This window comes from Exophiala mesophila, assembly GCF_000836275.1.
Source record: "Exophiala mesophila strain CBS 40295 unplaced genomic scaffold supercont1.1, whole genome shotgun sequence".
NCBI classification, from domain to species: Eukaryota; Fungi; Ascomycota; class Eurotiomycetes; order Chaetothyriales; family Herpotrichiellaceae; genus Exophiala; species Exophiala mesophila.
This window is the reverse complement of record NW_015622504.1, coordinates 5,334,096-5,347,651: the sequence shown is the minus strand read 5'-3', so window position 1 is coordinate 5,347,651 and position 13,556 is coordinate 5,334,096. Positions and strand designations below refer to the sequence as shown.

The following is a 13,556-nucleotide window of genomic DNA, read 5'->3' as shown; positions in this document are numbered from 1 at the left end:
TCCACACGCTGCCGGCAGACCATCGCAGTTGACTGCCGTGTCGACTGGTCTGCAGGAAGCGTATGGGCAAATCCTCGCCCTTCTCTCTCTTTCCCATTCCCCCTCTTTCTTTTACATTACCAGCGCAATAAATGATAGCCTGACTGCCCTCAGGTTTCAAGTTATCTCTGTTGTCTATCCAGTGAGAGAGGAGGAGGAGGAGGAGGAGGAGGAGGAGGAGGAGGAGGATGAGGATGAGGAAAAGAGAGAAACAAGGAGAAGAAGATCCTGTCCTGCTAAGAAGGTAGCCCCTCTCAAGGCATCTCGCCCAGCAGTTATCCTTTTCAAACAGAGAGGGGGAAAGGAGCAAGGGAAGGAAAGAAGGAACACAACAGGAGATCCTGCTGTCGAGGCAGCTCCTGTCATGGCAATCCGGCCCAAAATCAAGGCCATCAGCCTGTATACACGAAGTCTCAGCGGCTCAGAAGATTCGTATCCAATAACTTAAGAAAGTCATTGATTCCCTTGAAGTTTCTTTGCATCATTAATCTACACCAAAAGTGCTTCCTTTCCTTCTATTCTGTATATAGCGAAGACTGCGCCTGCGCGTGCGCCTCTGGAGTGTCGAGGCAGGTGCTGCTGGAGGCTCCCCGCCCCTTCTTCCTCCGGCGAAGACTTAGCAAACTTTTTCTTCTGCTTTTTTCTCTCTCCTCAAGCCATCACTCTCTTTTCTACTTCAAATAGACTGTTGGGCTGGCTGCTACCTGAGCAGGATTCGTAATGGAAGGGAGGGAAAGGAACGGGGACCGAGGGAGCCGCCAGAATGGGCTTTACTCTACAGGTAGATCTCTTCTCTATCTCCATACAGTTAGCTACCTGTAGTCGACAGGGTTCAGACGAAATAGGTAATAGAGACATCTCACATCAACTTGCTCACCTGTCCGACCATCGGCCTGCCTGGTCCATGACCTTTTGCCCTCCCTTGAAGTCCCTATCAGGGACGTTGTTGGACCGACTGCTGGTATAAAAGGAGGTGCTATGAGCCAGGAAATTGTGAAATGGCAAATGGGAGGAGCAAGCCGGGCTGGTCTCCTGGAGCAAGAGAGACATTGACCTTCTCCCTCTTCTGGTGAGATGTGTTTGGCTAGATACAGAGAATCATCACATCGTAACATGAACAGAGTGATTCACCGTTTTTTAGTGTGACGATCACACCTGAGAGAGTAACGAAAATGAGGCCTACGTCGTTACTGAACCCTTCAACTGTCCAGTGAGTGGTTCATGTGTCATTGGACTATCTACAGCACGACAATAGAGGAGCAATAGCGCCATTCACAGCAGCAAACAAGCTTGAACGAGGATGAAGTGACAAGACAAAGATGCCACGGTGTAGACAAATCGTGAATTTTGGTAGAAAAAGACATGATTCTCGTGATTCTGATAGGCAGAACGGTGGGAAATAGACGGATCGTAACGATTCTGGTGTCTGATATTGTCTGGAATATGATCTGACCCTCTCAATGTGGGTCTAGATCGTGAATACAACAGCCCTGACGCGTCTACCTCATGTGATTTTACCCATCTTTTCTTCCAGCCTTCTCTCACCTCACACTCTCCTCCTCTCCAGTAAGTTTTCTGTCTATCTCTCACTCTTGTTGACACCTTGGACGCTGATGAACAGTCTATCAGTGTTGTTTTCCTGTTTCCTGCTCTGACAGAGTCTTCCTCCTTCATGAAAATCAATATCAACCTCATACAAGATGGCTGAACCCAGTGTTGCCAGTCGATCTAACACTCCACTTGACAAAGAGACCAATGACACCAATGACACCAACAATGGAATCATCAGAGACATGTCTCCTCCTTCCCTGGTCGGTTTGGTGATTGGTGGTAGTCCTCCCCGCAATCGAGATTCAGGATTCACTCTGGACGAGTTTTTGGAACGACACGGAGAGGAATTGGCAGCTTCGGTTGAGCGTGATGACAGAATCTATCCTGACGTCTTCATGCCCATCCCCATCTATCCTATCCATCTGTCTCCTGAACAACTCAGAGAGTAAGTCTTCATGTCCAAAGCCCCCTCAGTTGACATCACTCAGCCTGATCTGACGCCGAGACTGACTGACCCGCTTCTATTTGTATAGCCTTCTCAACGGACCCACCATCAGCATTCTGTTCAGACCTTCAGCTCACGAGTTTGCCTACTTGTTGTGTGCCCATTTCCCCAAGAAAGTGGCCATCGTCTTCTGTCAGCAATGGCGTGACCAGCTGCCACCGATCCCAAACAATGACAGAGCCATGAGGCAGATGTCATTGAGAGACATGGAATGGAATATGCCTGAGCGTGTCATTGTCACTGGCGGTTGTCCCGAGACATACTTGAAAATGCTTGAATGGATGTATCAATGCTGCCTGCGTGGCCTTATTGTCGATCCTGTCATTGGGTATGGAATCGGCTCATTCTTCCAGAACTACCTCATGCACTGCAATGCCACAATCATCGGCTGTGATTACCTTGCCCAGGTGTCTGACCATCGTATGTTTATCATTGGACAGGCACAGATCCATACAGACGACATTGAGTGTATCTGGTACTACGCCCCTCAGGACATTCCGATGAAGCGATTCCTTGTTCGGCATATTGCATGGCGTATCCTGCAAGGCACTCTGAGAGGCATGGGCCACTACTGGGCATTGAGACGTCGCCTACCAGACTTTGATCAAGCCATCAATGATCAGATCCACGCCTGGCGTGTGAATAGGGAGAGAGAGGATAGGGCTGAGATGGAAACTCGAGCTGCTGGTATGCCTCCTCGAGAAATCCATGTCCCCCGCCGCGCCCAGTCTCAACCCCTACTGTCCCGCTCAGAGCCTGTCGGCAGCAATGACCATCAAGAGGAGGAAATGGCAAGAGATGGAAATAACGGAGATGATCAAGATCAAGATCAAGCCCAAGATAACATCATCCACGCTCCCGTCGCCCATCATCCAGCAGGTGGTGGCAATACCTGGGTAAGAGTGGATTTGGCCGATCTGGGTGTCACTCGACAGTCCTTCAGCGGCAGTGTGTGAAATGATACAGACACACATCCAAACCAGACACTGATACTTGGAGAGTGTCATGAGAGCTGGAGCTATGGCGTATGATGGTCAATCAATCAATTGAATGGATTCAAAGCGAAGATACCCCCCAAAGGGCGCAGGCTGGGCATGTTGCGTCAATGTCGACGATAAGAGCTGAATTTTTTGCATGGATGGGCATTGGAGACGATGCTTCATATGGCGAATGGTGCTTGGACTTCTTTCTTGTCCTTTTTGCTTACCTTTTCTTGCTTTTCGATGCTCAAAGCCAAAGCAAAGGAAACGACAGTGATGAATTGAGACACAGCATGACACATACCTCCATCATGGACAAGTATGTGGCTAGAGCTTCTTGAACAGATGATGGATGACAGCAGACAATGAGGCTTGGAGCCATGTCAAATGCATGAAAGAGCTCCCAGTATGGAAATCAAGTTGCAACAGAGGTTCAAGCATGGTGTACGATGCACCCAACACAGTGTAACTTGAATAGGGCTAAAGAATCACATCATGAATGGAAGCAGATGAAGTTTCTTCTTGAATTTCTTTGACTCCCAGAGTATAGTATGCCGTAATGTGTGAAAAGAAGGGGGGTGGATGTGACAAAGCATGCAAAACTTCAACCAAAGTCCATCCATCCATCCCTATTCTTCTGCATGACTCCGCCTTAGATATTGCTAGTACGAGGCCTAAAAATAGCTGAAACGAACCATGGCTTTAGGGGAAAGGTTTAACTGGACAACGAGGTTAAAGGCTTGGAATAGCCGAGGTGGTTGAAGGTTGAATAGCCCCATCGCTTAGAATTCCGTCATTAGCATCACCCCAGATCTCATTTACGAGTAGAATGTAGGACTTTTGCATAATTACAGGCACCAAAGGCAGCATCTTCGACCTACTTAATTACGGAACGCGAACGCCACAAATGACGCCCGTAGCTTAGCCATTGAGTCCCCCTATTAGGTGGGTTTGGCGCGGATTATCAGGTGAGGGGAGGGGAGTTTAGGCATTGATTGGGATACAATATGGGGACTAAGTACTCCGTATACGGGCATCGAGGGGAGAGGCTTGACTCGCGTGTGGCTTGGCGAGAGGACGGCTCGCTACCTTCGCTGGACATTTCCACGTCGTATCGTGTTCTTTTCTATGCTAACATCAATGCCGTCGCAACTACGGACTGTGAGTTATCGAAGATCGACAGCGACCAGCGGTTCCAAGGAACGGATGAAGAGCGCTCCTAAGATCTTGGTCGAGTTGAAGAGAGCTCTTAGAACTGACTTGGATCACAGGTATTCGCACTATGTAGCATTGAAAGGAATCAAGACCAAAGCATCCCTCACGCCTGAACCTAAACTGTTGATTCGACAGAGAATCAAGGAAGACTATGATTATTCAATGGCGAAGCATGTCATGATCTATCTGGACACTTTCCACCACCGCGGGGCTCGAGGACAGGATCTACGACCTAATCATTTGCTATGGGGATCTATGGCAAAGGGCATTCTAAAGCATGCATTGATTGGACTGGCCTTCCTCCACAAGAATGACATCATTCATGGCGATTTGTGGCCTGGAAATACACTCCCTGCTACCTCCAACACCGATTCTCTGCCTGAAGATGACTTGCAGCAAGTCCTATGAGGCACGGACCACTGCTCAAAGCATACTTTATTATGAGCCGTCACAAAGACCGTCAGAGGTCCAACTTGTGGAGCGCCCATGGTTTCGTTCTATAAGCTAGGTGTCTATGGCAATATGAGGGTTTTCATCAGTAATAACAAGGAAACGAGACTCGCAGTCTCATTTATATACACTGAGGGTGAGGGTAGATGTATAGAGAATGGTTGAATGCTGGTATGGGACTTGGCACGGGCCGACGGGCCTGGTTAGGGATGAATTCAACCGTGGGAAGGCCCGAAGGCCCCTGGGGGCATTAGTGGCATAAGTTTGCCGTCCCTGTCAAGTCAAGGTTCTGGGCATTGAAAATCCCCTGAACTAAGATGAATTAATGAATTAAAAAGAAAGCTGGAAAACTAATGAAATCCGTTCTTAATGACAAGCAAGACAAGCCTAATTGCTAGCCTTTTCCCCATTGATTTCTCCCTCAGAAACCCTGAACAAACCCATTCAGACCCATCGATACTGACACTGTGTTGCTTTATATAGGCCACGGTTCAGTTCATCAATTTCAGCGATCAAAGCTCCCCAACGTGGTTCCCTGTCATTAACGTCACTCACGCGTCATCACACGCCATTCTTCACTCTATCCCGGCCCGTCAATTCATCCCATCACCTGTACCACGCCTCTACCACGCGTTTCTTGTCTTATCTGGCACGTCTGGTAGTCCATGAGTCGCTGATCCCTGGATCTCGACCCCTGCTCCCAAGCCGGCGATCAGTTCCCGCTCCCAGAACCATTTCCTCCACTCTACGCTAACCTCAACCTCGCTGACCCTGGCAAACTTTTAATCCCTGGCCTTGATTCTTCGCATTCCAACGACAACTTTAGAATCTTCACAACTCGTAATTCATCAACGATTACCTGGGGCATCAATTCCATCAGTGTTGGAATTGCCTTGTCACTCTACAAACAACGACTCATTCATCACATTCACCTCTACCACCAAACGACGCGACTCACAGTCCCCCGACACATCACATCTTTCCAGAAATGTGATGTCCCTATCCTTCTCCATCTCGTCTAAACCCAACAACCCCCGAATCAGCATGAGAAGCATAAGCGAGCCATAGAAACAGCCACTCACTCATTTGTACTATATGCAACCTTTGCCACTCTCAAATTCCATCTTGCAAGTTTTTCATCCGCCAAATTCCTGCCATCAATTGGCCTCCCGGATCATGTCATTGTAATTCAATCATCAACCCTACGACAATTCATTCTCCTTTGTTCATCCCCGAACAAGGCCAACCTGGCAAGCTTGGATCCACCCTTGAGCATGGCCTCCACAGAAATCCCCCAGCCATTGGCTGACTATTTCTGGATTGCAGGCCTCGACAGCCAGCAATTGTCCGATGCATACTCCCAACAGCGTTGGTCATACGAGCCTCGTGACATTTCTAATGGCGTCGACACCTCAATTCAGGAAGAGACTACCCCAGACAACGACTCATCCTCCGTAATAAAGTCATCACCTGGAACCAGCAAACACTCACGTCATGACTCTTATCAACGCCTCTCTCAACTTTCTGATGAAGCCAGGTTCAGCATTCAGAGTCTAGATGAGTTGACTCGACCCCAAAGCAGCCGGAGCAGTATCACCATACGCCCCACGAACGAATCAAACCTTCCCAGAAGCTCCAGTGGTTTCACCGAGCTCGACTTTGATAATGCCATCCAAAAATTCACCAATGACCGTGACGCCTTCTTCCTCGACCTCACTTTTGCCGCTCCCTCTGAACCACAGAAACCGCAGAAACCACCACAGAAACCACACAAACATACTCCTTCCAGATCCAGGCCACAGACCCAAGTCATCGTGGCTTCAGACGACCCAGGTCTATCGCCCAACCGCAATTTCGGGAGCATTCGTCGACATTTGTCCTTCAAGGATATGGCGAGTACCAAACGACAGCCATCAGTCGCCCGCCATCTCTCTGTACGAACCTCTCGCAGAATGAGCAGTTACAATTCTGTCATCCCGGATCCATCTCCTTTCAAAGCTTCTCCCGATAAGCATCCACTAGCTCGGAAATTTGAGCCTGTCTTACTGGAAAGATATCCTAGACCAACTACTGTCGACAGGTTTCCTTCTCGAGTGCCTTTTCCAGACTATGTCCCCATGTTTGCATTTCCAGGTGATATCAAAATTCAATCTTCCGACACGAGGCCGCGGACCACCTGGCACCAGTTCTCCATGACTGCTTCCGACAATTCAAGGCTGTTCGGGGTTCAAGTCACAGTATGGATCCCTGTCAGCCCAGAGATCGCCCTCGATATAGAGCGAAAATGTCAAGAGTGGCAGAAAGACCATATGTCCGACGCCGAACGAGAAATGGCAGCTTCTCTTGCAGATCGTCTTGCACTCGAAAGTGCTAAACTATCCAGACTTCTCGTCCAGCTTCCTCAATTGCCTGATGGTTCTCACGCGAGAGAGGAACTAGAAGAGGAGATCAGTGCCGTCGAGGAAAAGATTGGTGTCATGTCCGAGATGTTGAGACCTCTCCGCCATGGATCCAATCAGGCGATTCCGGGCCTCGCCACAGGAGACACCAAGTTCTGGATCCCTCGAGCTTATGGCATCATCGGTCGAGACGGCGCTATGCTCAACTTCTGGAGACAATGGCTACGTGCTGTGGTCGTCCCAATGATGGATGGTTCTGTCCTTCGTATACCTCCAAGCTCTCCCAAGACAGGAATGTGGCAGCCTTTGGAACGTTATGTCGCAACTCTATGTCTAGAAGCTCCAGCTCCCATTTCATCCAAGACTCAGGTTCAGGTCTCTGTCCGCGAACTGCACATCTTTGCGAAAAAGGAAGCCATCAATGAATTGCCTGGTAGCAGAACGACTGATTTATACCCGCTCTTCAGAACACTGACTATTCCCAACATTGTCCTATTATTCGAATACGTTCTGGCAGAATCTAGAATTGTACTGCTGTCTAGCCACACTTCCATGCTTCAGATGGTTAGCCGGGCCATTCTGGACTTGATCTGGCCGCTGGAGTGGACTGGGGTCTATATCCCCGTTCTCCCCGCAAGATTGGTTGGAGCTCTGGACGCACCATGCCCATACATTTGCGGAATTGACCGAAAGTACGACAAGCACGACCTTCCAGACGACGATTATGTGTTAGTCGATCTGGATAAGAATGAGTTGTTGAGCTTTGCCGCACCGCCTCTACTGCCGAAGCAACAAAGACGGAAACTGATGTCTCTCCTCCATCAAGCCGCACCCCTGCACCACAGCTTTGGAGTGGTCCCTGGTCCTCCCGCTTATGCCGTGGAAACATTCCCATTCGATACCTTTGCCGCCGAGAACGAGTCGGTATTTACAGCCATCACCAAATCGACTAATCTATCTAAACTCGCTAGTCTCAGCTCCACGGCATTCGGCCCACAGGCCTCCGCAGACACCATTCGTCGTGCACCCATGTTCAACGTGTTCCTCTCTGGAGCGGTCACACGCGGTAAAAGTAACGATGGCCGACCACAGACATCCTCGACCATCCGTCAATCCAGCCAGACGGGCTCCGACGGCCAGTCACCAATCATGGGTAGTTTCGCGCTTCCATCAAGCTCAGCCATGTCACGAAACGACTCGGGCTATGCTCTTCAGACGTCATTACGAGAAAAGAGATCAGGCCACTTCGATTCTATTTCGAAACGCAGTTTCTCAGGACCACAAACCATGATGCGCAAGGCTAGTATCCCATTCATCAAGCACAATGCCACTCCATCGAATGCATCCTTGTCCGACATGCGTAATGGCTCAACGTACGCGGGATCGGTATATGCGCAGTCCACACTAGCGGCATCGACCATCATGCCTGGAATGGCAGTCCACCCGGCGACCGCCTCTCCCGGTAGCCATTGGGTCGAAGGCCACTGTCTGGAATGGAAAGTCGGCCAAGGTCCGTCAACGTGTGTGTTATGCGATGAGAAAGCACAGGACGATTACTACCGATGCGGTGGATGTGGGTTCGTGGTTCACGACCGATGTGCCGCTCAAATCACCATCGTATGCTCAGCCGCCTTCTTCCCAGACCAGATCCGCGCCGCCTTTGTACGTTGTTTAGCCAGTCTCTTCTACACGTATCGACGATTCATGCAACCAATGACGCAGACATCTTCATCCACACCGCGTGGCAAGAAACCTGCTGCTGCCGCCAACAAATCCCTCTATCGATTCGATCGCGACGGCTTTATCAAGTCCCTCCCCGCCGACCACGCCGAATACATGGACATGCTGCACCAGACACAAGCGTGGAACGAATTCATCATGGACCGAGAAGAGAACCCACCTACCACGCCGTCAATTGCTCTGTTCGACGCCATCATTACTGCCAAACGTGGCCGTGCTGGTCTACTCCGTTCCTCTTTACCGGGTATTGGCCTCGGCCGCAAGAGTTTTGCTTCTCGCTCCGTCTCAGCGGCAGGTCTTGGCGGTGGTCGTCCTGATATTCTATCTGATACATCAACTCATCAGTGGCGGATTATCAATGTTCCCGGCAGTTCGGAACGTTTAGATCTGGGAGCTGCTGCTAAAGGTCGTGATTATCGCGATATTGTCACCAGAACACCAGCCAAACTCGAGGAGGGTCTTTTCAAACAAAAGGAAAAGGTGCCGGAGATTCCGACCTCCAATAACAACACCCCCAGAAACCCACGGCTTAGCTCGTTGAATGCCAGATTCAATGGGCTGGGCATGAATGCGCCGTAGCGTGTCAAGTCTTTGATGAAAATGTCAGATTAAACTAGAGGATACAGTCAACGGTTAACAGTCGACGACCTGCTCATCATAATCACTATCATCGGATGCCTGGTCTACAACACTGTATTCTATCAAGTATGTGCTTGGCTTTCATCCATCCAGCCATCAATCAATCAACCTCTCCGGCGTGTCAAGAGGTTACCCGTGCTCAAAGATCCCTTCTCACCCATAGACGTCCTCCACTGAATGGCCAACTGACCCAGAACAGCTCTCCCATCTCTCCTCAAACTGGCTTTCAGCTCTTCCAAACCATTGGTCTCTCCCTGAACCTGCTGCACCACAAAAGCGACCTGCATGACATCTCGTGGATTCAGGATCGGGTTGTCAACGTCTGCTCCCTCATGCTGCTCAGCATCCCAATTCAACGAGGTGGATTTGAACGGCGATTTCGTCTGCAGTTTTGCGTCTTCCAAGACAATCGTCGAGTCCGACACATTTTCGAGCTGCGCCTCCAGAGCATACCTCAACAACGGCAGTCTTCCATACGGACCATGCGACTTGTCGGGAACCTCCCGCGGTGCCAACTCAGTGGCTTTGGTGCGCACACTGATACACGGCTGGGCCAGGAACTGGTATAATTTCCGAAACGAACGAGCTCGTCCACTTGTCGCCGATCCATCACCACTCGTCGTCTCGGTGTATGACAGATTGACCGCCAAGACATGGTTGCCTTCCTCCTTGAGATCATACCGGATAATCCGCTGCAGACTCTCACCAGGCATCGTTTCCTCCGAGAAATCCAGCCCATCAGCCGCTTCCAACTCCAACGGAACCGATTGAGTAGGCGTCTGCATCTCAGCTAGGATTTTTGTCCCCGTGGCTGTCTTGGTTGTGGTCGATCCAGGGATCAATTCATTGTTCGCGCATAACGCACAAGAAAATGTTTCTCCGACGTGAGCGGAGCCAAATGAAGGCGGTAATGAGAGATTGTTAGATAATGCAAACTCAGGATCCGAGGTTTCGGATGGATATGCTAGTGATGCGGTGTGGGGGATCCGGATGTCGCTGTCGCGCGGTAATGCATGCTGTTGAACCAGCGATGGCCGCGATAGTCTATTTGTAGTATAATGTATGTCAAATTAATTTCTATTTTCATTCATATCATGTGTGCATGTGTGTAGAGATGATGGATGGATAAGGAGTTGGTGGAATGGTTGATGGGGGGAACTCCTTACCTCAGGACTAAGGAGTCATTGTCAGCGTCAGCAGATCACTGAGGGAGAATAATCATGGATAAAGGAGCTATCAAGAGAAGGGAGAGGATGTCTAGGACTCCCAGTGCATACCTTTCAAAGAAACAGAATGCGGTTCCTTTGGATAGTTCCCCGTATCGGCTCGAGGTCGGGCCATCTCATGGATGATAACAACAACAATAAATAACCTCGTATGAGAAAGCAAAGCCGGCTGCTAGGTAAGCTCTGATTCTCAACAACAAAGTCACCACTCAAGACATGTCACATCGATTTAGCGTAGACTCTGTTAACAGTTCAATATCTGATTCCTCTGTTGCTGGTCGAGGTAGTTCGGTATGTCGTTGTCCTTTCGTTGAACTCAAACCCGATGTTTCCCAAACGTTCTTGGCATTAAATATATTGTCACGTGGAAATTTCATCGACTTCTAACATATGATTTCGGGTACATACACACCTACACTTTACATAGGTAGCTAGTAGCTAGCATGCACTAATCTCTTCAGAGATTTCTATGTCATCTGGAATAATTATATTCCCTGTGCGCTTGTCTCAAGCATTCCTAGCTCCTTCGTCATCTTCGACGCTTGGTTGATCATATTTGGATGAACATCCCGAACAGCGCATACATTCCACACGTGAGTGGATTCTGACTTCCAAAAGGTCTGTCTGCAACCATTGAAATGATAACTTGACGTTCCATCTCATGACGAGCATGTCTTGCATGCGTGCGAGATCTCCGATACAAAAATCCCGACTTGCAGGTGACTGTGCCACAGTTGATTGACAATATAGTGACCAACATTGATTCCATCAGCCGCCGCTGACTGTCGGCTTCTGAGTTTCTTCAGTCGAGGTGGGATTATCGCCGTTCTTGTCGTTAAGCTGATCCTGTACACCCGGGAGCTGTCGCATCATCCTATGGTTTTCTGGTTCCTCGGGACCTTTCTTCTTTAATCGACGAACATCCCCTTTGAACAAAGCTAGAAGATAGAACCCTTCAAGGACGTCTACCGCAGATGAGGTCGATTCAACTTCATCGACGTCCACACCGCCTGCATGTCGCGTACATAATCCATCTGGACGTGGTGGCTTGGCGTCCTCTCCGTCGGCGGTGGTTTTCTTCTTGCGACTGGATATCCATACGTTCCCGAGAGCCAGGCTTGAGACGAGAGTCACTCCAACAATAGGCAGGATAGATATGAATGCCCACATGGTGGCGATGGAACCTTGGTTTCGCACCGCTTCCTGCTCCTCGGGAGATAGATTCGAAATGGCGTCCAAAGATGCCTTATCCTGCATATTCATCATCGAACCGGTGTTGACATTATCGGAACCAAAGTACTCGGACATTTGATTTTGATACACGGCGCCCATGATTGTCATTGCAATGGTCCCGCCAAAAGGTAGTGTGAAACGCAGTAAGCTGTACACGGCGGCAATCCTGTCCCGGAACATTCCTGCCAAGTGAAGGTTAGATGGCATAAAACGCATGCCGGTTCCAACACCAGCGATGGCCATCATGACATTCACTAGTGTGGTATTGCGATTTCTGACTGCGTATGCCAGGACGGACAACCCGGTCATCTCGATCAGAGTGCCGACTGATAATGGCCAGAATGTATGTCTCGGCCAGACATTGCAGAGGAAGATGGTTCCATAGACGCCGGCACCCAGACCAGGGATGTAGTACATCAACTGTAGACCAGCTCGCGAGGGTTCATAACCTTCCACCACGCTGAAGTAGATGCCGATGAAGTAAAACACCGAGAAGAGACCGGCACCGGAGCCAGCTTCTATCAAGCAGACGAGATTGACGTCTTTGGCTGAAAGAATGGAAGATGGAATCATGGGGAGCACTTTTGGGAAGCGACGGTTGAAAAATCTGGAGGGCGCTAGTAATGCTTCCCATATGATGAATGCGATGAGTGTGACTGTGCCCAATACGATGGGGGCAACCACCGCTGCTGAAGACCATGGATATGTTGAACCTCCCCAGGCAGTGCCGAGGATGACGAGTCCAACTCCAAATGTGAAAAGGAAGATGCCACCGAGATCAAGGGTGGACAGTCCTGAAAGTAATTCTTGTAACCTGCTATTGGAGTGCAAAGATTTCCGGAGAGAGAAGTTGCCAGGGACAAGATCGTTCCGGATGAAGAACAGTGTAACGAGACTGACGCCGGATAGCGAAGCCGACATGACGAAGACATAGCGCCAGCCACTGGTTGCAAGGTAGCCGCCGATTACAGGGCCGATGCCTAGGAAGGAATGTCAGACAACATGGAAGGGATGTTCAATGTCTTGAGAAACTCACTATAGCCCACACCGCCCAGTAGCTGAAAGACGCTCGTATTAATGGCTTGCTCTTTGAGTGTGACGCGGTCGGCCAGGATGATCATAGAGACATTATCCACTCCAGCTGCACCGACGCCTTGTAAGGACCTCCCAAGAAGCAAGACTGCCCATGTAGGCGCCACAGCGCACAGAACACTACCGAGTGCAACAATGGAGACAGAGAGTGTCATAGTGGCATAGCGGCCGAAAGTATCAGCCAGTTGTCCGAAAACAGGAATGAAAGCGGTGGCCGTCAGAGTCAAAGCGGCGACTATCCAATTCAATTGATTTAAATGATCTAAAGACTGTTAGTCAAGACCTGGCTGCTTTTGGAGCGGGATTGGTGATATCATACTGAAGTGCGAGGCAATCTGTGGTAAGGCCGTGGCGACGATGGTCAGGTCCAGACTGGTGTCTAGAAATGACGGGAGAAGACAGATCAAGATCTTCCATCGGTATTTTCTCCCTGCGGACTTTTCTTTGACACATGTTGGGCATTTCTGTTTCTGCCGTTTGGGGGGAT

General features: G+C 49.6%; 3 protein-coding genes across 3 annotated transcripts; 2 read left to right on the top strand and 1 right to left on the bottom strand.

Annotated features, from left to right (window-relative positions):
• Nucleotides 1-4,215: 4,215 nt before the first annotated feature.
• PV10_01705 (uncharacterized protein) lies at nucleotides 4,216-4,698 on the top strand (the record flags this gene model as incomplete). Its single annotated transcript, XM_016365936.1, has 1 exon — nucleotides 4,216-4,698. The coding sequence occupies one exon, from the start codon at nucleotides 4,216-4,218 to the stop codon at nucleotides 4,696-4,698; it is 483 nt and encodes a 160-aa protein (XP_016229585.1).
• An 897-nt stretch (nucleotides 4,699-5,595) lies between these two features.
• PV10_01704 (uncharacterized protein) lies at nucleotides 5,596-10,536 on the top strand. The gene has a single exon (XM_016365935.1). It carries the CDS (start codon nucleotides 6,015-6,017, stop codon nucleotides 9,456-9,458), a length of 3,444 nt encoding a protein of 1,147 aa, XP_016229584.1. The 5' UTR covers nucleotides 5,596-6,014; the 3' UTR covers nucleotides 9,459-10,536.
• Nucleotides 9,552-11,046, bottom strand: PV10_01703 (uncharacterized protein). Its single transcript, XM_016365934.1, has 3 exons — nucleotides 10,796-11,046; nucleotides 10,685-10,691; nucleotides 9,552-10,562 (listed from the first exon to the last, which is right to left on the bottom strand). The coding sequence occupies exons 1-3, from the start codon at nucleotides 10,857-10,859 to the stop codon at nucleotides 9,623-9,625; spliced, it is 1,011 nt and encodes a 336-aa protein (XP_016229583.1). The 5' UTR covers nucleotides 10,860-11,046; the 3' UTR covers nucleotides 9,552-9,622.
• Nucleotides 11,047-13,556: the final 2,510 nt, after the last annotated feature.

Bases quoted from the DNA above. Each gene is read 5' to 3' on its own strand.
- PV10_01704 (XM_016365935.1), top strand. From the start codon at position 6,015: ATGGCCTCCACAGAAATCCCCCAGCCATTGGCTGACTATTTCTGGATT.
- PV10_01703 (XM_016365934.1), bottom strand. From the start codon at position 10,859: ATGGCCCGACCTCGAGCCGATACGGGGAACTATCCAAAGGAACCGCAT.